At 33.3% G+C, this 27335-nt stretch overlaps 1 protein-coding gene across 1 annotated transcript; it reads right to left on the reverse strand.

Annotated features, from left to right (window-relative positions):
* Positions 1-3172: 3172 nt before the first annotated feature.
* Positions 3173-27335, reverse strand: LOC126811446 (acyl-coenzyme A synthetase ACSM3, mitochondrial). Its single transcript, XM_050537084.2, has 17 exons — positions 27075-27335; positions 25452-25726; positions 24052-24152; positions 23265-23377; positions 21981-22099; positions 19539-19594; positions 19224-19278; positions 17961-18082; positions 16789-16945; positions 16064-16192; positions 15339-15413; positions 14623-14706; positions 10701-10802; positions 9705-9832; positions 8572-8671; positions 8262-8381; positions 3173-6420 (listed from the first exon to the last, which is right to left on the reverse strand). Exons 2-17 carry the CDS (start codon positions 25713-25715, stop codon positions 6334-6336), a joined length of 1812 nt encoding a protein of 603 aa, XP_050393041.2. The 5' UTR covers positions 25716-25726; positions 27075-27335; the 3' UTR covers positions 3173-6333.

The raw sequence follows: 27335 nt of genomic DNA on the forward strand, positions 1-27335 counted from the left end.
GAGACGTCTAAGGTCATTTTGGTCCAGATTGTCCCATTCCTGTTGCAACGCAGCAGCAAGTTCTTGGACATTGGCAGGACGTTGTTGACGTTGACGTAACCTCTGTCCAAGCATGTCCCAGACATGCTCGATGGGGGAGAGGTCGGGACTCAGTGCTGGCCAAGGTAATGTGGTGATGTTCTGTTGTTGGAGGTAACCTGTAACGATCCTGGCCCTGTGACATCTTGCGTTGTCATCCTGGAAGATGAAACGGCGGCCATGACGTCGTGCGAACGGCACAACATGGACTGCCAAGATGTTGTCCCGGTAGTACTGGCCTGTAACACGCCCTGCAACAACATGTAAAGCCGTTCTTCCAGCAACAGTGATGCCTCCCCACACCATAACAGAACCACCCCCAAATCGATCATGTCTGATGACGTTAACGTCTTGGAAGCGCTCGTTTCGACGACGCCACACCCTCCTACGTCTGTCCAAAAAATCAATAGTGAACCTTGACTCATCTGAAAACATCACATTGCTCCAGCGTCGATTATCCCAGTGTTGACGATCCCTACACCAACGACGTCTTGCCTGAATGTGATGATCTCTCAAACAAGGGATCACGCGAGGACGTCGGGCGCGAAGGTGACCCCTATGCAGTCGATTCCGAATCGTCTGGCCACTCACTCTCACACCAGTGTCTGTTTGAAGACGAGCACTGATCTGATTTGCTGTGATGACACGATTTCTCAAGGCCAAGGTACGGATAAATCGATCCTGGGCTTGAGTTGTCGCCCTTGGTCGACCTGAGCGTGGTCTGTCCTGTACAGATTGTGTATCACGGTATCTGGACCATAGCCTGCTTATGACAGACTGAGAAACATTCATCGTCCGCGCCACAACCGCCTGTGTTGTGCCGATCTGTAGCATGCCAAGGGCACGTAACCTTTCATTTTGGGTAAGCCGACGCATATCAAAATTTGTTTTCTGGTCACTAAAACAATTAAACTGATGTTTCCACCCTGGAATTCAATGCCACAATGACTGTAACATTCAAAGTCAGAGTCGTGCAAATCTTGGGTTGGACCCCCATGATGATCCCAAGCATCACCTGCATTCCATGCGGTAGCTATTGGTGCGTTTGGGCGTCACATGTAACTGGAAATGTTTCTTCTGTTAGGTTCTATAGTGACTTTTTTCGTAGTAATTTGCATATTTTAGTATTATGCCCCCTAAATCAAATATCCCCTACTTTTTTTGAATAGTATATTTGGAATTGTATCTCATGTGCGTATATTGAGTCTAATTGGGATGTTATTTTCATAGAACACTGCTTACTGTGTAACAATTATATAATATTACGTCTACCAATGGTCGCTTTGCCCATGTTTTTCAAGTAAAACTGATATTTTTCTGTCAAAAAGTTTCGATATATAAAATGTATTGAACCATTTCATTCAAAACGAGTGCATACAATCACAATCTTTTGTCTCCAGACCTGTCAGAATCATTTATAAAGTTTTTTTAAAATAAAGTATATTTTGATCGTTGAATCAGGTGATCTGAACCTAATAACATTGGCCTTAAATGCACAAAATACCAAATCGTTCACATGTATTTTAAACGTCATATGTATACTTGTACGAAAAAGATTGCACAATTATAATCTGTCAAAGAGAGATAAAGATGGCGCCGTGAAGAAACCATTGTAAACTTCAGTTATAATAATTTTTAGGACCCAAAAAAATATTTTTTACTGTACCTTTGTGTGACTCTGGTGTTGACTATATTCGGTGTTTAAATCAATGTATTATATTTTAGGACAACATGCATATTCAACACAACATGTCAGTAAAGTTATATTGGTGGTAATAACTCATAAAATTCCTTCCCTATGTTTTTCACCAGCAGTACCCGTTTGGAATTGTTTCTCACCATACAAACCAAAACAAGATCTGCTTTTGTTGACCACCATTTTTGTTAACCATGTTCTTTTCTTTTTGCAGTACAAAACATCAGATAATGTTTGGAACAAAGCCATGGTATTAGTTTGATCTTAGAGCATACAGTGTTCAAGAATAAATTTTAATCAATCTTATTAAGTAGTATTTATTTCGCGTTGCCATGTTTGCCCAACAGATTTGATGTTTAATAAAAGCTTATCAAATATATTATGATGTTCTAATGTGTTATTTTTTTCAATCAAACATAGTAATATAAGGATTATACATGTTCACCCCATCGCTTGGATGTTATAGACATGGATGTTTCACTGCTGGAAAGAACAAAAATATATTACAAATAACTTAAGACTTTTTTCTATAGCATTGGCCCAATGCGAACTACTCGTTGAATTCGACAGTTCCACGATCCTATTCTGCATCTACTGGGCTAATAAAACACAGATCCTTTTCGGCGCCGAATTGGCTAATGAAGACGGGCATACGTCATACAGTGTGCTAGGAGGGAAATTTGCCCGTACAGAAGGGTTCTTTTATGTGCATACCCAATCTGATTAAAATACAAATCTATATTTCGTTTCGCTTTTTTTATACTTTCGATAACCTCGACTACATGAAGATCTGGCCTGTTGTAGTGGGAGGTCGCATCGGGGTCATAAGAGCGACTTTTGGTCCTATGACGTCAGACATTTGATTAAGCAATCAGCGTTGATGTTTCTAGTGGAATACCCAGTTCCATGCACTGTACGCAACTTCATTGGCTAATCCCTCACATCAACCAGAACGCGTGTACTGTGGTGTGGTACAGATAAGTAAAACAAAATTTAAAACTATAAAAAACGAAACAAAAGAGGGTCTGTGTTTTAAACAGATTGGTACATGCCAATGTGTACATGGGGCGCCGGATTTTTGGACAATTCGAGCGACTAGACACTTTCCTTGCTAGACTCCCCGTCCTGCAACACTGACAAGGGCAAACCAGATTGGAAAATGTCTCGGCCAACACCGGGATCGAACCACATTATCTTGCAGCACAAGGGGAAATCACGCTGGAAAATACCGAGGAACTTTCTTGGCGAACACAGGGATTGAAGCCGGGACGTCCTGGGTATATTGAGCCAATCTCTTACTCACTGAGCAATTCAACAATGACTGGAGACTTTGTTGAAAAGAACTTGTTTTTTTTAATCTTCTACATGTATTACCAATATTTCTGCCAACAGCCCTTGACTCAATCATTTATTTTTAATATAACTAATATAATCATTTACATATATTCTGATTTGAGCAAAACAATATTATTATCTTTTTAAAAAAGTAAATTCCACTAAAAAGAAATAAATCAAACAATTCTTCACAGATTACAGCAGCATAATATACCACTTTTAACTTTGTCTCATATATAAACATAACAATATATCATACTAGTGTAACATAATTTATATTAAACCAAGCTGGTGAATATATCTGCTGCTTTTCAATTGAGGGTTTTGAACTCCCTTCACTACAATACCGTTATACATGTAGTTGAATCTCTAAATGGAATATCAGTAATTCTTCAATTCGGTTCAGTATTTACAAATAAAAATTATGAACAATTGAAAAGTTCACAACATTCAACATCCTCTGCAGTTTACAGATGATATAGTGCCACCTGCCACCTATAAATCGTTTGATGGGCCTATTTTTCATCTCATTAAATCCAAGCCCGTGCTATTATGCACAGTCGATATTATTGTTTTGATTTGTTTAATAATCAATCTTTGTATATGTTGGTGGATTAAGCCCTGAAACTTTTGATATTTTCAAAAAATGCAAATGACTATCAGTGGCTTTAATTATTGAAATATATATAAAAGATAACAATATATAATTCTGGTAAATTATAGACAAAAAAATATAACAATATAAACACTAATACTTAATACATGAGTTAATATCACAATAGAATCTGATATTTAATACAAGTGTTAATATAACAGTATAAATTGATATAGATAATACATTTGTTAATATCACAATATAAACTGATATTTAATACAAGAGTTAATATAACAATATAAACAGATATATAATACATAAACTGACGTATAAACACGAGTAAATTACATGTATAAAAAAGTATAATGTTAGACACTGGTGTAATCATCAACATAAACTGATGCATAATGTATGAGTTAACTATAAGATAGGTTGCCATGCAACGAAACATATGCCCACAGCAGCTAAGTCATCCGAGCAGTCAACAAGAGTTGTGGCATATGTTTTCTATTGTCGGTAATGAAACATTTATAATACTAAAATCTGATTAAGATTGACAATTCATTAATTATCAGAAAATCATTAGAATTTGTTTGGCTTTCAGTTCTGCCCCATGCTAACGTTTTGTATACAAAACATGTAATATCATGGATTTAGCTGTTTAAATTATCAAAATTCATTGAAAATCAATATACTTGTTCGTGTCAAGACCTTAAACTTTGTGTATCACTCTAAAGTCAATGATAACTTTCGTTTTTTAAAGTGATCAAGGGCCATAACTCTTGTAGTAACTATCGGAAATCATTGAAAATCACTGGACTTCTTTGTCTCACAACCTTAACCACTGTGTATAAATTTAAAGTCAATTAGATATTAACTTTAGCGTCTAGAGCGTCCACAAGATTATTTCAAAGTGATCAAGGGCCATAACTCTTGTAGTAATTATCGGAAATCATTGAAAATCACTGGGCTTTTTCGTCTCACAACCTTAAACACTGTGTATAAATTTAAAGTCAATTGGGTATTAACTTTAGCCTCTTAGAGCGTCCACAGATTTTTCAAAGTGATCAAGGGCCATAACTCTGACAGTAATTATCGGAAATCAACAGGCTTCTTCGTCTCATGACCTTAAACACTGTGTATAAATTTAAAGTCAACTGGAAATTAAATTAAGCCTCTAGAGCGTCCACAAGACGCCGAACCGCCGGACGGACGGACGGACGGGGGCCATGACAATATAGGACCACATTTCAATGTGTGTGTATAAAAATGAGTATAATATATAATATTAAGCACTGATGTAATCATCAATGCCTGATTTGGGCTATAACAAATAAAGAATCTGATATAGATTTCACTTATATTGTAGAAGGGGTATATATTCTACCTTTTGCACCAATATAAAGAAAACAAGTTATATGATAATTAAATTCTGAAACCCGTTAGGAAAAAATGCACCTACCTTAAAAACTGATAGTTCATTTCTGCACTGTTAACCTGTAACACCAATGGTGTTTATTTGCTACCTACCTACCTACATTTTTTCTTCCGGAAACATATATCTAAGAACCTAAAGCTTAGGATTAAGAAGAGAAGGTACAGCAAAAAATAAGGGTTCAGTTTAGAAAAATATATACCTTTTGATGTGTTCTAGAAATTGCATACAATGGTGCATCAACATTAAGCTTAAGTATTTGAAAGTGCTAGGTGCTTGAGCTTGTAGCTCACCAACTAAAACTACACAATCACATACATTTTTGGGTCACAGACTTTGAAGTTCCTAGGTCAATGCATAAACTGCTAGGTTAACCAAATCCCATTGCGAGCATATAAAAATGGGAAAATACATCATATTTAAGTTTCAGCATTATGTGCTATTAATTAAACATTTTATTCTATAACTACATGCAAATACAAGCAAATATCATTGAATACAGCCAATGAATACTGCCATTGAATAACCTATGGTTGTATTCAATGACTTCAACACATACTACTTTTGTCCAGAATGACGTCACTTTCAGAATTACGTCAAACCGTAATGACGTCAACACTAGGAACCACAATTTTTGTAAAAAAAAAAGAACGAAAAAAGGGCGGAACCTATGACGAATTTTAACGCTATTTGTGATTTTGTTTTTGATAATATGGATAGTACAGTGTATTTTGAGATTTACATGTAGTTATAGAATAAAAAAAGAACTCAATGACCATTGAATACTGCTCAGGTTATTCAATGGTACACTCGAGTGTATTCCTGACACTCTCTTGAACCATTGAATAACCCGAGCGGTATTCAATGGTCATTGAGTTCTATCTATTTATTTTGCAGCTCTGTTGAACTTCCATACAAATGTAACGTAAGTGTCTTTTTACTGAATACATCCTTCAACAAAGTCCTAGTTATTGTTGATAATAAAGAAAATAAAAGATCATTTTCTTGAATTGGACATAAATATTGGAAGTCTTCTAATTTTCTTTGATTTCAATATACTCACCCTTTGCTATTAAAAATGTTAAATCAATAAAATGAATAAAACAAAAGGGAGTGTTACATAATGATTATGTGTGCAGGATAGTATTAACCAATACTCATCAATCAATGTAAGGCAACTGATCAACCAAAATATCAATTTTTTCCCCATTCTTTATTTCGTAATTCCACTCGTCTTATTTTACCACTCACAGTTTTTGGTAAATTTTCCACAAATTCAATCTGTAAAATATAATAAAGTGAAACATTCTTCAAAATTTCACAAACCTCATCCAATTATGACCGTTTGACCAGTGATTGGGATTATTAGTAAATCTTGAAGCTGTTGATTACCATTTGCAATTTTCAGACAATATCCAATTTCAATTCTTTAATATCCAATTTTCAGTGGCATAATCGTATAAATGTATTTTTTGGCATGAAATTGAGGCAGATAATCTCCTTGCTTGAATTCAATTGGAACAAAAGGGGGCCCATAAAAAGATTTTAACTAACACTTATAGGTGACAATAGCTTGTCTATATCGGCTACCGAACTGTGGCCAATCATATTCAAATCTACAACAGTGCCTCTTAAATTTCATTAAAAATTACTCTATTATGCTATATTCCTAGGAAATTTATTACCCTAGGTTTTTTTTTGTCTTTTTCGAACATCTAGATGCTGTTCTTTGCCATGCCCTTCATCCTACACCACTGATATGAGGAAACCACGCCTGCAAGACCCAGGGAACTTTCTTGGCCAACACCAGTCCCGAGCCCGGGACCTCCTGGTTAGTAAGCAAGCACCTTTATCACTTGGCAAATGCAGCTCCTAATATATTTGTATCTTTGTAGGATATCTATATGTGTTTTAATGCAACAAATATACCTTTACCTTTCTACTAGAATATTTATATATAAGAAATAATCATACCTTTCTAGGATATTTATATGTAAGAAATAATTGTACCTTTCTAGGATATTAATATGTAAGAAAAAATTGTACCTTTCTAGGATATTTATATGTAAATAATGATCATACCTTTCTACTAGGATATTTATATGTAAGAAATAATTGTACCTTTCTAGGATATTTAAATGTAAGAAATAATCATACCTTTCTACTAGGATATTTATATGTAAGAAATAATCATACCTTTCTAGAATATTGATATGTAAGAAATAATTGTACCTTTCTAGGATATTTATATGTAAGAAATAATAATACCTTTCTAGGATATTTATATGTAAGAAAAAATTGTACCTTTCTAGGATATTTATATGTAAGAAATAATCATATGTTTCTACTAGGATATTTATATGTAAAAAATAATCACACCTTTCTAGGATATTTATATGTAAGAAAAAATTGTACCTTTCTAGGATATTTATATGTAAGAAATAATCATACCTTTCTACTAGGATATTTATATGTAAGAAATAATCATACCTTACTAGGATATTTATATGTAAGAAAAAATTGTACCTTTCTAGGATATTTATATGTAAGAAATAAATGTACCTTTCTAGGATATTTATATGTACGAGATAAGAAATAATTGTACCTTTCTAGGATATTTATATGTAAGAAAAAATTGTACCTTTCTAGGATATTTATATGTAAGAAATAATTGTACCTTTCTAGGATATTTATATGTAAAAAATAATCATACCTGTCTAGGATATTTATATGTAAGAAAAAATTGTACCTTTCTAGGATATTTATATCTAAGAAATAATCATACCTTTCTACTAGGATATTTATATCTAAGAAATAATCATACCTTTCTACTAGGATATTTATATGTAAGAAATAATCATACCATACTAGGATATTTATATGTAAGAAAAAATTGTACCTTTCTAGGATATTTATATGAAAGAAATAAATGTACCTTTCTAGGATATTTATATGTACGAGATAAGAAATAATTGTACCTTTCTAGGATATTTATATGTAAGAAAAAATTGTACCTTTCTAGGATATTTATATGTAAGAAATAATTGTACCTTTCTAGGATATTTATATGTAAGAAATAATTGTACCTTTCTAGGATATTTATATGTAAGAAATAATTGTACCTTTCTAGGATATTTATATGGAGCTGTTGATTGTTTAACATGGTTCTGTAGTTCTTTAATTAAATCTGATTGGTTGGTGGTTTTATATTTATCAGTAAGTATTACAAATGCTTTCACAATCTACAATAAAATAATCAATATATTAATCATATGCCAACACACAATAAGATAAATAATATATTAATCATATGCCACTCCATGCATGTCTCTATGTTCATTACTTCATACATTACTCAGATGATTGAGAAATAATTTTGCCTCAACTACACACTGGTAGCTCCCAAGTATATTGTAGATAAAATGTTATTACCTCTCCTCTAGTATCATCAGGACTACTAACTACAGCTGACTCTAACACAGAAGGATGTTCTAACAAAGCACTCTCTACTTCAAAAGGTCCAATACGATATCTGATAATAAATATATGGTACTTCAGTTAAAACTCACCTTTAACAGCACTATATTACTGCAGTTAAAACCAATCTATAGTGGCATTTTATCCCTGCAGTTAAAACCAATCTATAGTGGCACTATATCCCTGCAGTTTAAACCAATCTATAGTGGCACTATATCCCTGCAGTTAAAACTCATCTATAGTGGCACTATATCCCTGCAGTTAAAACTCATCTATAATGGCACAGTTAAAACTCATCTATAGTGTAAAACTCATCTATAGTGGCACAGTTAAAACTCTTCTATAGTGGCACTATATTCCTGCAGTTAAAACTCATCTATAGTGGCACTATATCCCTGCAGTTAAAACTCATCTATAATGGCACAGTTAAAACTCATCTATAGTGGCACTATATCCATGCAGTTAAAACTCATCTATAATGGCACAGTTAAAACTCATCTATCAAGGCACTATATCAATGCAGTTAAAACTCATCTATCAAGGCACTATAATCAGATGGATGACATGGAATTACAAATTTTACCTGGTCTCCACCCTCATTTTTTTCTGTCAAGTTGACCAATATTTATTGTAATTCACCAAAATTTTCAAATAGTTCCCATTTTATTTCAATGTTTGTTTTCACATTTGCAAAAGTGTCTAAATTTACCAATTTTAATACCTAATTTCTCTTTGTATCAACGTCACGATTGTAATAAATGTCACTGATTCACTTGGGTCTTAAAATAAAGTATAAAATGTTTCTAAGTCTTTAAAATAAATTTATTGTACAGTCGGGGACCTGTAATAATACAGACTTCATTCAAATTGAAAAACAAAACAAGGATTTACAAGAAGAACGCAATAATGCAAAAAGTCTTGATGGTGTTCGTCTCCTGATGGGTTTCCTGGTGGCGATAGTGTGCCAGATGACTAAGTGAGTTAGAATGTAAAAAAAAAATATAAAAAAATAAAATAATAAGGGGCGTTAATCAGGATAGAATTTTGGCTAAGAATTAATTAAGTGTAATGAGCAAAAAGTTCATTACCCAGCAGATAGTATGACATCATCAGCTCGTCCTATAAAATAAAAGTAGCCATCATCATCTACTTTACCTCTATCTCCTGTTAGATAAAAATCTCCAACAAACACAGACTTAGTTCTATTTGAATCATCCTGAAAGAATACCAATAAAGCTGCTCAAAATCATACATTTAATATTTATAGATATCTGGTCTGCTAGACATGACCATTTACTCAGTCCTACAGACAACCCAGGTTATGGGCAAAAACCAGTCATATAAGGGGAAAAGTGAGGCTGCGGTCTTTAGCAGCGGGAGGAAACCGGAGGGCCCAGAGAAAAACCCACGATTTTGGACAGGTGAACCTACACCTTGTCATGTACAATCTGGAAGTGACCACTTTTGTTTTATTAAACCTATGTATATATTACAGACTCACATTTTGCTCGAATTATAAAACCTCTTGGCATGTAAACATGTCCATTTCCTCTGGCTTTAATAGGTTCAACTCAATAATAAATAACAATCTGATTAAAATACAGATCTATATTTCGTTTCGCTTTTTTTTATACTTTTGATGGCCTACACTACATGAAGATCTGACCAGTTGTACTCAACGGCTTTTGACCCTATGATGTCAGACATTGATTAATCAATCAGCGTTGACGTTTCTAGTGGTTTACCCACAGTTCCGTGCATGGCACGCCACGAAATCACCGTAACAGACCGTTTCATTGACTTATCCCTCACTTCAACCAAAATGCTGGTAATGTAACAAGTCTTCCAGATCCTAGCGTAGTAAAGACAAGTAAAACAAAATTTTGAACTATAAAAAACGAAATGAAATAGGATCTGTGTTTTAATCAGATTGTCATAAATATCTAATGACCAATATTGTTGTTTTTATTAAACCTATGTTATATTATTACCTCTAAGATATTACAGACATATTTTGCTAGAAATACAAAACCTCTGCTATGTAGTAACGTTTTATACTTAATTGTAAAGTGTAGAATATTTACCAAATATTTAGTGAACAGTCCAACTGGTTTATCTGGTTTACAGCGGACAGCGATATTCCCCTCTTGTTCAGGTGGTAAAATATTCCCTTCATCATCAACTATCTACACAAAAAACTCAACATTATATACTGCAAATAATATAATATCCATCTAGACAATGTCACAATATATATACTGTCAATAATGTAATATAATATTCATGAAGGGCAATAACAATAGCAGAAATGTCAAGTAAATCAGAAGATCACTTTAGCCTCTGGAGCCTGGAGCATACACAAACAATTGTAGATGACAGACGGAGAGACAGACAGTGATGACAACATTAAATGACCGCATTTCAATATGAGCCTATGAAATTACAGAACCCATATAATAAGGAAAAGATAGTTTAAACAATATATCACTACCAATCTATATTATTATACAACACTACAGCAGATGTCTTCAGACATTTTTAGGCAGGAAAATTAATAACACTCCAGTTGACTGTTTGATAATTAGACAATATGGGGCAAAATGATAAAAGCTTTTACTTGATAAAAATATAACCCAGATCTGTTGAAGAAAGGAAGGATGGTTTAAACTCATTTGGAGAACAATATACCATCTATTATTCTTTTAAGTTATATTCTGAGAGTGAGAGAAATGGGGTTTAACTTCCACTAGAAAAAAACATACTAGGTCTTTTCGAGACTAACACATGGTTCAATTTTATTTCAAAAATCACCGGCGGAAACCGGAGGACCTGGATAAAACCCACTTGACTCAATGACAGACCTTATAACTTCACACACATGCATTAAACCACTAGATACCCCCCCACCCCGCCACTTGACTCAATGATCCAACCCTTCCACATGTTAACCATTAGGCTACCCAACCCCCTTAGTTATATTCGGAATATTTAGTTAAAATTGGTCAGCACTGAGTGCAAACCTCATGATTTAAAGTTTTAAGTCAAGATTATCAAGATTCTCATAAAAGGTTATTTTTGGGCTTCGATTAATGAATATGGTCTGCGGAGCAGAATGATCCAGTTGCTATTGTTTGATGATGCCCAATTTAGGTTATCGACTTCCTAGCAATAAGACCCACTGGAATGGAAAAAAACACTTGGAGATGCCACCACATTATTAGATAGTCAGGGGCGTGTTCGGGAATTTTAGCAATGCAGGAGCCAAGATGAAGACACCAATGTCAATTTTGGGGATTACCCAGGAATTTTAAAAAATTAGAAGCTAAAGCTAAAATATTTGTTTGTTTGATGTTATAATCAAAGAATGTAGGAGTGTCCACAATCCATCTCTGATATATAAGTGGTAGAGTGGTTTTATTTAAAGATTACAATAATATATGGTTAACCATGCCTATAAGCTTGTCGTAACAAACTTATCCTGTGTCTCATGTACTCATTACACATAAATTCTTTATTTGATTAACGACAGTTAGGTGACAATGATTTGCTTACCTAAATCCACAACGGATAACATCTGAATGCTTATTTAAAACTTGTTAACTGACAATAATGCTATATTCGTTGTCAATCAGCCAACAATAACAAGAGCAGTCGGTCAGTATGCTAACAAAAATACAATAAGGCCCGGAGGGAGAAACCATATTTTGAGAGGAATCAATATGCTGATCTAGATAACTTTTGCTACTTCTATTCCTTGTCAACAACATAGTTAAGGCCACACAATTTAAATTTTTATTCTTCTAGAACACCTATTAAATTTTGATTCCTATTTCTTGGGGGAAAAAAATAAATGAAAAATAAAAATATACTTGGTCGCTCTTCTCAAAAACTCTTAGGACAAATTTTTATGTCTTGAAACATTACCCACAAGACTCAAGTGGTTATTTATTTAAGACACAGAAGAACTAAAAATTAAATTACTTTGGTCTCAAAAATAACGAATTTTCTCCCAAACTAATAACAGCATAAAGAATTAAGCAAGTCATGCATAAATCATGAACTAAATTTTCATTGGATTTTATATGGTCAATACAATTTCAAGATAAGGAATTGTTTTTATCAACATACATTAAAGGGGCACTTTCATCAAGAAAATGCAATCATAAACATCCAGCATGCTTAAATATCAAAAACTATGTGAAATGTGTTTCCAAAATAAAATTAAATGTGTTTCCATAAAATAATTAAATGTGTTTTCAAAAAATCATTAAATGTGTTTCCAAAAAATCATTAAATGTCTTTCCAAAAAAAACATTAAAGATACATTATGGAAGATTAGATAAAGAGCTGGCAGTTCTCAGTATAATAGTTAAAAACTAGATAATGTAAAGGGAATTTGCTGAAAATTTCAGTCAAATTGATCCACTCTGAACCGAGAATTTAGCAATTGAATTTTAGGCCTAGCCTCAATTATCATTAATAAAGTCGGTACGATAAAAACATAGTTTTGATAATCCATTTTTTGATTTAATCATCAATGAGCATTGAGCAGATTCCAATCCAGTAAATATCACAGACTAGCGATGCCATCGAGAGTTGATTACGGTCTGGATAAGTTAATTATGTCTAATTAATAGTTTAGATAACATTTCAGGCCTAAAGAAAGACCTGCAATAGATAGATTTAGCTCTTGCATAATGTATGTTTAAATCTCGTTATAATAGGTTAATGTGTGAAAGTTTCATAAAGATATGACTTGAACAGTTTATGAGATGGAAACAATAAACATAATGTGTAGTCAATAGAAGTCATATCGAAATTCATTTTTCAAACATAAATTTGTAAAAGGGTGTAGGGTGAAATCTGACTGCTTTTTTTAATGAACGTCTGTTGTTATAACAATTATTGGTGTTAAGAGATTTTGTTTCTAAATTTTTACTTAAACAGTGTTCGCGAATTTGGCAGTATTGATTTGGTCATTGCCTACAATTTGAAATGTGTTCACTCAAAAACTAATATTTCTTTATAAGAAAAATTTAAAAAGCAATCAAATTGTCTATTAAACCAATCCCATCCTTATATGATGAAGAGATTTCCAGGCTACAAGAAGGTGAATGGTCTGATGAGAAAAATAAACAACATCATTTGTTACAAAGTATGATACAGACCAAGTACCCAGAATATGCCATAAGTACATCATAATCAAAGACTGATTGTTGAACCTAAAAAGATAACTCACACAAGAAGCAAACATACTAATCCTATGGTTAGTTTTAATCCCTTAACTCCCAATTTCGAGGTTACAGAAGCCATGGCAGGTGAGACAGGGAGAGGAATGGAGTTTTAACATCCACTCGACACAAAGTAGATTTAAATCAGGACTAACACATGGTTCAACTATATTTAGTTGACTCAATGACAGACCTTATGATCTGACGCACACCCATTAGGCCAACCAAGCCCCCACATGGAAAGTAACAAATCATGATTGATGTGTTGAAATACAATAAAACAGTACACACAGTCATCAATAAAGAATCAAAATTGTGTGATTTGTTGATAATTATTGATGATTTTTGAAGGTTTATGATAGTAATAAAGAGGGTACATGTATATGATTTTAATTTGCAAAAGTCTGCCATATCAAAATTGATCGACTGTCAAATTATGGAAATGAGAGGCCTATGACAGATTGACCAACAGACCTACAGAAGATGACAAAAACATATACGATCATATCAAATGTAGATATTTATATGTATATATATATATAATAAATAACCAGAGGAATAGCGGGCTGCAAATATCCTTTTTAGTCCTTCCATTTTTACCCTACGCTAGACCTGCCTCTCATAAATGGCTGACTCTTCTTGCAAGTTTCTTAGGAAACATTTATTTTGTCTGCAATATCAACAGAATGCTCCATCCCCCCCTCCTCCCCCCTGAAGTTAAATAATATTTTTGGATGAATCTTTAGTAAAGGGAGGTAACTCTAGTTTTACCTACTTGTAAGTCGTAACCAGGAGGAGGTTTGCCCATAGAACCAGCTCTATATTCCATACCAGGATAATTAGTTCCACAGAGAAAAGTCTATATTAAATAGAAAACACTTTGCATTTTTTGCTAAAAAATCTAATTTCTCAGGGTTCAATCCACACTAATATGCAATCAGATTGATTATTTAATATCTTATTAGGAAAACAAAATCAAAATATTGAACCATTTTCGGACTGATATTCATTCCTATTAGAGATTTATTGCAAGTTATCCCTATAGCGCTAAAATGGTGCATCAGATCAGGACTTTAAAAAAATGATTAAAATCCAAGAAATACATTGCCAGTTATTAAATTTTTGTAGTATCAATGCCTTATATTGTTACTTATATATAGTGATTTATTTGACATTAGAGTACAAAGTGTTGATTTCCATGCGAGATCATGGATTAATGCCACTATCCCCATCAATTTCAAAATAGAGCTTTAACAAAAGTTGCTCATTTTGGAAATAAGTTAACTGGTGAACACTGCATTTAGTCACAGAGCATGATATTGTATTTTTCAGATAATATCAAATTTTTCATGGTTTAATCCACACTAAAATCTATTGGTAATCAAACTGATTATTTAAAATTTGATTAAGAGAACAAAACCAAGATAATTCCTTTGTAAATAATATAAAAATAAGCTAATTTAATTCTAAAATATAAGTAAATCAACTCACAGTTTCAGTTTGTCCGTAACCTTCATATAATCTTAAACCCGTTCCATCTTGCCATTCTTCTATTAATTCCGGATTCTAAAATATAAAAACAGTACAAAAAATAAAGGTTCAGCAATACAAAGGCCATGAAAATCAATCTGATAAATAAAAGCAATGATAAAAGTTCTGAATGAATAAAGAAGAACAGAAATCCCATCCTATTGTAATTGTGTGTAAATTTCAATAGGCCTCACTAATATGAAATGAAACGGGGTTTAACGTCCTACTTTTCTGCACTGACAGGGCTAATAAAGACAGGCATATGCCATGCAGTGTGCTATGAGGAAAATTTTGCCCAGACAGCTGTTCTGTGGCCTATTCATATTCCAAATTCCATCTGTCAAGGGTTCTTTTATGTGCAGGGCTGTTTTTCATCCCATCCGAAAGACAAGACAGTTCCTTGTCAGGCCTTCATCCAGAGAAACGAACAAATGAATTTTTGTTCTTCTCAATAGCATTTAGTTCAAAGTTTTAAGTTTTGAAATTACAAACAAAACATTGTTCATGAAACCAAAGTGGCCGTTTATTCATCACAACCCTGAAGAGATAAAATTAAATTGGTTTGGCATTATACACCACATATATCATCAGATTCTTAAAGATACTGATAATATTTATTACAATTTATCATTTCATATAATTGAAATGAAATAAATGAACTAAACGAAATAAAAAATGAAACTTACAACAGGTTCACCAGCACCAAAACAATATTTCAAACTATGAAATTTATATTCACATAGTGGTAATTTGACTGCTGTTCGGTAGGCTGTTGGTGCTGTACAGCAATGACTTATTGGGAATTTACATAAATTCTGAAAGAGCAAAAACAAGAATATAAGAACTAATAAGATAATTTTTATTAAGGATGCAACAATTGCAGACTGATTACTCACAAACTGAATATCAAAAAATATATTTTAATGTAAAGAGTGTTGTTATAATATAAGGAAGCACATTCGGGTATAAAATAAACTGTCATGTAGAATGGACTATCTGCTACGAAAATTTGCTGTAACCTGAGATAGAGTTAATTGATTTTAATACTGATTTGACCAGATTATATCTACTTAAAGTACATTTGATACTGTGGGGTCTTATATTTAACCTTTATTCAAGAATGTTGAAGCTTTAATATTCTATGGTAAAACATCACAGTCCATCATCAAAATAGTTATCGAACTAGACATGACACCACGCCTCATTATACATGGTGTTTATAAAGCTGCACCAAAAACTAAACAAAAATATTGCTATATTTGTTTATTTCATTTAGGTCATCAAGTGGACGTTAAACCCCATTTCTCTCTCTCTCTTTCGTTTAGGTCACTGGAATAATGCATGGTAAACATCATATTGTTGTAAGATTTCCATTTTTTTTTCATTTCTTTTTTTGATAAATCATACAGACCTGAAGCATGACTCGAGCATCAAATTTCACTGAATGATGAATAAATACACAAGAACCATTAGTCCACGGAGCAAACAAATTACTCCAAGCAGATTTAGCCCAACCTGTATCCGACATATTCCAAATCACATCCTTTGAAGTTAGTCTCAAGAAATACCTTTAAATTCAAAGAAAAGTTCAAATTAAGGCTATACCAATTTAATTCTAAGGTCTTTCGGGTCTTGATAAATATATATCCTCTTGGAATAATGAGCTTTTGAGGAAAGTGCTCTTAAAATCATTTTTTAATTTTAAATTCTTTTTTTTTTCAAGAAATAGGAAGCAAAATTTTAACAGGTTTTCCCAAAGAACAAAATTTCAAATTTGTATGACCTAAGTTGCAATTTTAAAATAATGTATACATATTATGTGATTAAATAATTTTGTCAAATGCATCTTTTGGACAAGACCTAATATCCATGCTAAAATGTACTTAAGTGAATTATCTAACATCTAATTAAGAAAACGAAACCAAAATACCCAAGCTTGGATTCCATTTGATTTAAAAGAGGCCCATCAAAAGATTTTAGATAAGATTATAAATGGCACTGGCTTGTTTTGACCATGTTCCATTTATATTGTCCACAGAGAATGCTGAATGTTGACAAATTTTCAATTCATCATATCTTTGTACTGATATTCCTTTCAACTTCCACAATATTGTAGTTTGCAAGAGACTTACAATCCCTCAAATGGCAACCAGAGACATAATATATTAGTTTCATTTTTGGCTGTCTGTGTTGATAAACAACACAATCACTTACGTCTTAAATTTTGCTTTATCGCGTGCACATGAAACCACAGGTTCTGTTATTGAGTCAAGTGTTGTGGTTCGATTCCCTGCTTGTACGTGACAAAGAGTAGGGTAGCCTGTCCAACATCATGGGTTTTCTCTGGGTCCTCCGATTCCCCCCCACTGCAAAAGGACATATGTTAGTCCCAAAATGACCTAGTTTGTGTCGAGTGGACGTCAAACCCCATTTCTCTCTCTAGCCAATTCTGCAGCCCAGTGAACAGATGGACGGAAAAGATTTACGACAATAAAAGTGGGCAGACAAAAGCAACTGATTGTTTTTATTTAATAAGCTGTTAGGTAAACTACGACCGGCAACCAGAACAATATATATACTAACTCTGCTGTGATTTTATGACCTATACCATAACTTGAATGTGTATGTTCGGCCATCTTTGGTGCACCTGTTGTACCGCTGGTAAAAAATAACATCATTGTTTCACTGGATAATGTTTGTACATCCTAGAAACAGAAGATGGTAAGGATTAGCCATGGTAAGGATTAACATCAATTTGTCATGAACCAGGTCATTTTGGGACTAACATATGGTTCAATTTTATTTCAATAGTTTGCTTGCACATAGAGGTCTTTAGCTGTGGGAGAAAGCCAGGGGACATGGAAAAAACCTACAAGGTTGGACAGGCAATCCTACTCCTTGTCACATACAAGTGTGACCTCAAGCCATGCCATTGGTTCAAAATATGGCATACCTATGAACTAAAGTGCACATTAGAACAATTAACCATCCGACCCTCTAGATCAGCCAATAGTCAAACTGAGCAGGATAATGTATATTGAAACAGATCAGATCATAACTTTTTTTCATTTGAGTATTCACAAAATTCTACAAAATGATCCAGGGCAATAACTCTAGAAGAGGTTATAATCTGAAATAAAGAAGTGACACGACACTTCCATGTAGGCATAATATAAAGAAAAACAAGCCAACAGTGAGGCTGATATCCCCTGCCAAAATACCGAAATAAATAGATGAAACAAATATATATTAATTAATTCCACATCTATCTTTTTCAAAGTATCGAACAATCAAACTGATTATCAACTATACACTAAGTTTCATCACTCTCTATCAGACAGAATCAAAGTCAAAGAAATTGCTTATGTTCATCATCGAACTCCATTCTACCTCAATTAGCAGAAGAGTTATTGTGTTCCAAAGTCTCCACCAATCAAATTGCTTATCGCTATGCTTACCCTCAGCAGAAAATGTACATTATCGAACTTAGTCAAGGTATTGATGTGAAGAAACTATACACCAAGTTTCATCACTCTCACTTAATTAGAACTGAACTTATCATGTCCCAAAGCATTAACCAATCAAATTGCTTATCCCTGCTTACCCATAGCAAAATTGTCATCTTCCAACTCCGTCAAAGCATTCACCTAATAAACACCTACATCAAATGTGGAAATTGTGGCTCAATTAGAAGGAGAGTTATTGTATTCCAAAGTCTCAACCAATCAAATTGCTTATCACTCTGCTGACCCTGAGCAGAAATGTTCATTAACGAACTTAGTAAAGGTATTGATGTAAAGAAAGTCAAAGGACAATTACAAAAAATAAAAAGATCATATAAGCTACCTTAAATTTGTTGTCATATTTTTGAAGCAGCAAATTAAAATTCTTCCAGTTATCCCTGAAGTATATAAACATACAATACACTGGAAAATATCCAATTTGCTCTATCAGACACTCGTAGTATCTTCTTGTCAAAAATATCTTTAATATTTAATATTTTTGTGGGTATGTATATAGATACCTATCTAAAATGATTTGATACATCAGTATGTTTTCATTTCATATATTTGTGTTTTATATATGCTTGATAACGGCTTGTGAAATCTTGTTGAAGTCGCAGTGTAATAAACTATTGTAAGTGTTATAAAATTCATTTACCTCGTTTTATCGGCAACTACAACTTTATTTAATACATCTGGACAATTATCAATCACCTGGATTTACACAAAACACAAATGTTAATATATCTTATGTTAATTAGTAACAGGCACTTATATGAAACTCCTTAAAAGTCCTTACACTGAAGAAAAGATATAAAGCTGTTTATGCCAGTAGAATAGAATAGAATATGTTTATTGCAGTAATATAGGTCAAAGACCAAAAGTTACAAGTTTGAATCAACTAGAAAATGATATGTACAATTATATTTTAAAAGTTGGGATTCATTACAAAATTATTAATTGTTGACAATTGGAGGTTTATATACAATTCTCCTATTCTGATATATTTAACATATAAAAACTATAAGCAAGTCTGATGATAGATTTATAAAATTTTTAAAATATGTGTTTATGTTATTAAATTTCAACATATCTGTATAAATAAGTATACTTCTGGTACTAGGAAATATGCAAATGGGTAGGCTATATTTACAAACAATCAACTGGCATGGGCATAATTATTTACAGCAATTCATATATGATACTTGGTGACCCTTTCTATATAATTGGAGATCGATAATAATATACAAGGACCGCTAGAATTTGACAGGTTTAGGAAGTTACAATGACTGATATTACCAAATGTACATGTTCAAAACAAACATTTCTGGTGTTCTTCGTTTCTATGCATTCAAGCATGAAATGAAACAAATCTTCATCTCATTGATGGATGTTATGGATAAAATGGAAAAGTAGTTTGATTTCGTCTATGCAAACTCAAATATGTTGGTAATATATTTAGCCTAAATTTTCTAATATTTCTTCTGTGTTTATATTGAATGTTTGACAATAAATAAGCTTCCTGAACTAGATTTATTTTGAATATGCAATAATCTATTAAACTTTCACTTTCTGATAATTCAGCTGACCATTCTTGTAAGTTTATATCTGATAATAGTAACTTAATTTTTCTTATAAACATGTTAAAATTGCCGATCATTTCGGAATATATAACATAATTCTGAACTTTGTCACCCAACGAACCCTGTTGATTTTGTCTAATTGTTTTAACATAATAAATACTTGTTTAGGATATCGATCTATGGACATACGCAATAGCTTACACCAATATGTAATACAACACAAAGTATAATGTATGCCAGTACTTTCTATGCATGAAATTCATTAAAAATCCCTCCTCTGTAGATAAGATAAAAAATAAACATTGTTTACGCCAGTACTTCCTATATATAAAATTCAGTAAAAATCCTTCATCTAAAGAAAAATCAAAAATAAATATTGTTTACGATGGACAAATGACCAGAATGTTAGATGATGAACAGCAATGATAACAATACTATGGTGGCCACATAGTTATCTATGCTATTGAGAGTGTGTAGTTGGGTGGTCTAGTGGTCCAATGCATGCATTTTAGATCATAAGGTCTGTCATTGAGGCATGTGGCATGGTTTCGTTCCCCCAAAATTTTCGTATAACACTTTTCGACAATTCAAAAAGCAGGTAATTTTATATTTGCGGTACAATATACTACAATCTTCATTAATAACATTGTGTATACATTTCACAGTCTGGTGGTTCATCTCGTTTAGAGGGAGCACCAGTAGCTCAGTGAGTAAGGTCCTGTCACATTAACCCAGGATTTCCTAGGTTCCATCCCTTCACCCACAATTATATATCAGATAAATCAATATTGAAAGGGGTTAAAAGACCTACTTTTCTACACCGCCTGGGCTAAATAAGATGGACATATGCCATGCAGTGTGCTATGAGGGAAAGTTGTCCCCACAAGTATCAGATTACTTTTTTTATTAGAATTTTAATTTAATTTTTGTTCATTTCAGTTTTCAATTTACAATTCTTTCATTTTACTTTTTTTTTTTTATTTTCATTTCAGTTTTTTTGTTTACATTTATTTCACTCTTTTTTCAAAAATAACCTTAATTTTCTATTTTCATTTCAATATTTGATTTACATTTATTTATTCCTTTTTATTTTTCAAAAAACAATTTGAGCTTAATTTAATTTTTTAAATGATTTATTTTAATTTAAGCTTTATTTATTTTTTGTGTAATTATCATTTTTGTGTAATTATCATTTTTAGCTTAATCATTATTTTTAGTGTAATTTTCATCATATTGTTTTATTAGGTTTTTGAGGGGGTTTTCAAGTATTTATAATATGATAACCATGGGCCACCATACTTAACCTCTTGATGTTCTAAATGACTTTAGTTATATCTGACAAAATGTCAACATTAATGAACTACTGAGTAGTACCCCGAAATTTTGAACTTTGTGTGCTAAAAACATAGATAAAAACTTTGATTGGACAAAATGACAAAATCAAACAAGAGGGATTATGTCCGACAATATCTGTAGTGATAGGTGCGTTTTTTCTAGACTAGTAGTATTTCACTCACTTTGTCAACCATATCAGCTATATTAGAATCTGTAATGATACATTTAGCTTGTGATGCTAGCAGTCTATGTTGAATATCATGAGCTCTTAGTAAGGTTGTACCAGCACTTAAAATAATACCTTTTCAAAAACAACAGATAAATAAATCAAATTTAACAAAAATCTCAGGAAATTTGGGTACCTGTAAGGTCAAATATATATTCCTTAAAGATACATTATGTAAGATTTAGATAAAGAGCTGACCATTCTTGCTCTAATAGCTCAAAAATAGATAATGTAAAATGAAAATATTAAAAAATTAAATTCAAATTACTTCACTCTGAGCCAAGTTATCACTGTTTGTAGTAACCAGGGCACTGGTATATTCAAGACTTAGCCTCGCTTTCCCATTCTTAAAGGAGCTAAATCGCTAATATTTTGGACCTAGAAATTGGCACAAATGAGTCGCAACACATATAATAATGTAATATGAATTTATATAAACTGTTTTACATTCAATCGTGTCCGTTTTACTGTGAATTGTCATCAGTTACGTTCGGCGAAATACGCAAGTCAGTTTCTAGCGTCTGGTTATTCCAGTCAACACCGATATTATTTATTGCGCATGCTCTCCAAATAAGAATATGATATCACCGTTTGACATGACTTGTGGAATATGTCTAGACTCATTCTTTGAGCACCTTGTTACAAATGGCGCTGAAACGCATTATGGTACACGATTTGTGTACCAATGGTAAAATGTTTATTTTGTCTTAAATATTGGATATCAGAAGCCCATCTTTTCCAGGTAAGATCACAACACCAATGCTGATTTAAATTGCAAAAAAATTTGTGTTTTCAATGTCGAAGATTTTGGATGATATTGAGTTACGGACTTAGCTACTTTAAATTAAATCTTTAAATGACGAACCGTTCTAATCTAGTTAAAATCTTGATTATTCAATGCCATCAAGAGTTGATTATGGTCTTGTTTTTTTTTTAAATAAATGTCTGTATAACATTTCAGGCCTAAAGAAAGACCAGTTTCTGCAAAAACTTAATTCTATTCAAATCACCCAAACAAATGGAAAAATTAACTCAACAATCTCCAGTTTTGATGAAAATCGGCATACATATGTGTATGTAGGACACAAAATTTGAATTATTGTCTTTTGGGTTGATAACAAACATGTATACCATTTTCATTCAAATCTGACATGGCTGGGTTAATCCTTTAGTTATCCATCTAATCACAAGCAGTGACAAGTGGTGGAAAAAAAACCCAGCAGTTAATAATAAGACTAACCTGCTCTAATACATGCTAAATTAATTAACCACCATTCTGGTATCCGAGATAATATAAGAATTAATTTATCTCCCTTTGATAGTTCAAACTCTTCTGTTAATAATCTAGCTACCCTGTAAAATAATATAGTATGATTAATCAGTGTAATAACTCCACTACTTGTATGATTTAGGTCACACAGTGCTGTATGCAGAATTCTCTAATAGGACGAGAATGTGGTACGTGTCACAATTATTAAGAATTACATGGGAGTACACTCCTTCCCTCACCCCCGCTCAACCCAATCTGATTCAAATACAGATCTATTCTTCATTTCATTTTTTTTATACTTTCGATGGCCTTCACTGAAGATCTGACAAGTTGTACGCGAAGGTTGTGTCAGGCATCATACAAGCGGCTTTTGACCCTATGACGGTAGACATTGATTAATTGATCAGCATTGATGTTTCTAGTAGTTTACCCACAATTCCATGCATGGCACGCCAAGAAGTCGTTGTAACAGACCGTTTCATTGGCTTATCTCTTCCAGATCCTAGTGTAGTAAAGACAAGTAAAACGAGATTTTGAACTATAAAAAAGGAAACAAAATAGGATCTGTGTTTTAATCAGATTGCACTCAACCCAGAGAACCCACAAAAACACTGAAATTAATGTGGCTGGTGATAGTTTAATTGCATGCTTTACATCAAATGCACAAAAAAATCTTTTAAAGGAGCATTTATGATAACAAATCCTTCCAGTCTTTCCATGAAATTATAACATACCATATTATACCATTAGTTATTACCTTTTGGAATTAGACGATAATTCTTGAAAATTCCATTGTAATTGACTTCCTTTATCATCAATCCACCAAAATGCTGGTATACTTATATCACGCTTCCCTGTCTTTACAGCATAAATATAACATCAACCACAAATAAAGATAGCTGGCTAGGAATAATTAAGATAATCATGCAATGCATGGAAATATGCCCAAACAGCAGCTATGTTTCAACAGCAGCTTATCGAAGGGAAAACTTGGATGTTGACCAACTTTGATAAGAGATGTTTTCAAGAAATCTGATCTCTGTCGTAACTGTTGCATCTATAGCGTTCACAAGGTTTTCAGCAAAGGCAAAATAACTCTAGAACAAAAATCACAGAAAGCTGAATATCGATACGATTTGTCCTCTCATGACCACAATACTTCACACCAGATTTTTAAAAAAAATCCATTAAAAACTGCAGCTTCTGTCATGTTCAAAAGATTTTTTTTTAAAAGGGGGAGTAAATCTTAAACACTGACTATCGTGGAACGTTGAACATCAATAGGGTTCGTCATTTCATGACCCTAAAGCTCCCCACAAAATCTGTTAAAAACTGTAGCCTCATGGACTGTCGATTATCAAGAATGTTCATCTTCCATTGACCACAATGTTTTACTACAAATTTTTAAGAATTCTGGCATAAACTGTAGCGCGCAAGAATGGAAAGTTGCAGCATGCTGAATATCAATAGGATTAGTCCTCACATGACCACAATGCTTTACACCAAATTTGAAATGCATGCGTTAAAAAACTATAGCCTTTATTGCACTCATAAGGTTTTCAGCACAACAGGCAACTCTGGAATGGAACATCACAGAATGTGAGTATCTCATGACCCCAATGCTTGTCAGCAAGTTTGAAAAGAATCTGTTAAAAACAGTAGCCTCTATATCTGATTCACATGGTATTCTGACACAAAAGATCCCACAGTGCTGAATTTTAATGGGATTTGTCATCACATGACCACAATGCTTAACACAAAATTTGAAAAGAATCTGTTAAAACTCTAGCCTCTATCACGTTCCCAAGGATTTTGACAAAAGGTGGATAACTCTGGAACGGAACACTGAATATTAATAGGGTTAACACCAAATTTCAAAAGAATCCTTTCAAATCTGTAGCCTCTATCAAATTCACAAGCCAATTGTTGACGGACGTACCAGTGGGCAGGGTGACAAGACAACTATATAAATGGTGTTTCATCATAGGGGTCTTAACAGTGGGAGAAAACGCACAAGGTGAAGCCAGTGATCCTACTCTTTGTCAGGTACAAGTGTGGGATCAAAACCAATTTAAACCATGCCACTTGACTTAATGACAAACTGCATGACCAAAAGTCTTGAAGTTTTATAAATAAATAGTCTTAGAAAATCCTTACTCTTTCTTTTTCAGCCCAACTATCTATGACATCTGCAGCAAAATTAAAATATTTTGGTACATCTAGTCTGAAATTTTTCCTTTCTTTTTCATAGTCAAACACAGCAGTTCCGTTGTTTCTTCCACTGTTAGTTGAATATTTGTGTCGTGTGGCATTACTACTTGCAACACAAAATGATAGTTCAAGTTTCTTAGAAAAGACATTAACTTCTGTTTTTGAATACTGTAACAGACCCAATGGTCTTAATCTCAATAACACTGACATATCTGCTATTTCTGTATGTAAAGAAAAAATATGAATATAAAATATCAAAATCTACAAGCCTTCATTCAGTTATAGTGACAAAGAGGACATCATTTGGTATTTACACCACCAAAATATGTGTTGACTAATAGGGGTACATTGAGAACTAATGAAAATCTGTAAATTGTGTGCCATATGGAATTTGTGAATCCTTTTTAGATCTATATTGCTGTTCTCAACAAGACACATTAGAGGCTATAATCGTCCATTTTTAAAGATATGAATGCCTTCAATATTAAAACTTTTTAATCATTGCAATTTGCTTTAAAGCCACTATCATCATTTGGGTTCGCAAAAAGGGGTGCACCCCTCCGATACAATCTATATAATGCAAAACTCCTGTAGGCTTCTTTAACTGATCTTATATGATAGCTTCGCTGCAGCAAAGGAGATCTTCAGTGTCCTCACTTTTCATATATACATGTACATGTAGGCCAGATCTGCCCCAGAATACTGTTAAATTACATATATGTGTATTATCTGTACCAAAATAAAAAGCAGGTCAGCACTGATTAATAAATCATGTTCCCCACCCCACCCCATGGATGGTCGAATGGTTAGCACGTGTGTGCTGTATCATAAGGCCTGCCATTGAGTCAACTGGCGTGGTTTCGAATCCCCGGTTGTACGTGACAAGGAGTAGGGTCGCCTGTCCAACCTCGAGGGTTTTCTCTGGGTCTTCCGGTTTCCTCCTACTGCTTAAACCCCTACGCGCAAGCGAATTATTGAAATAAAATTAACACCATATGTTAGTCCCAAAATGACCTAGTTTGTGTCAAGTGGACCTTAAACCTCTCTCTCTCTCTCTCACCCCACCCCCACCCACACCCCCACACCACAAAACAGTCACAAAACCCCTTCATAATCATATCATGCTATAAATTGCCAGGAAAAATAAACTTTAGACATGTTCATACTAATTTACTCTTCATTGCAGGCCATTCATTTACTTTTCAGCATAATATTCTCATAACTTTTAGTTCTATGATATAATTCACTGAGAAAAATATTAATTAATAAATCCAACAATCCAAGTCATAATGTGGGTGTTTTACGTGCACATCTGCATAGTCAGGGATACATAACACATTTAACCTGTAATATAATGAATGATATTATGCACGCATACTACAGTGACATCTTCAAAGGCTTTTTTATAATGAATGCATACCGGTGGCTGTAATGTCCGTTGCAATGGAGGAATGGGGGGTAATTTCTTCACAAGCCCGAAGAATACAAAAGTTCTTCAGTTATAATTTAGCCAATCTGATTAACAACATGAGCAAATTATTGCAATGTGTGTTTGCTGAACTAACTTACTCTGCCTGATCCACTCACTAACAATATTATCAGCTATATTGATGCAGTGCACCAACTTTTCAACGTGACCCACTTAGAAACTGGTCAAGTTATGATAAGGCCAGGTCGGATAAATACTTTGTTTATACTTTCATGCAACTGGATAACCAAGTCTTCTCTGTTGATAGAATTCGTGGATATGAGCAAGAATGTTGTCAGTGCGCTCGACTATCAGGTGCACCTGAAAAGGTTCAGGTTGACCTGTCATGTCGGAATTCGAGA

Source organism: Patella vulgata, chromosome 2 (genome assembly GCF_932274485.2).
Source record: "Patella vulgata chromosome 2, xgPatVulg1.2, whole genome shotgun sequence".
Classification (NCBI taxonomy): domain Eukaryota; kingdom Metazoa; phylum Mollusca; class Gastropoda; family Patellidae; genus Patella; species Patella vulgata.

Coding starts and splice junctions, on each gene's coding strand:
- LOC126811446 (XM_050537084.2), bottom strand. CDS start 25,715: ATGTCAGTGTTATTGAGATTAAGACCATTGGGTCTGTTACAGTATTCA. Junction 16,946..17,960: donor GGTCATAAAATCACAGCAGA/GTTAGTATATAT, acceptor TTGAATTTAAAG/GTATTTCTTGAGACTAACTT. Junction 6,421..8,261: donor CATATAAATATCCTAGAAAG/GTACAATTATTT, acceptor TATATTTTACAG/ATTGAATTTGTGGAAAATTT.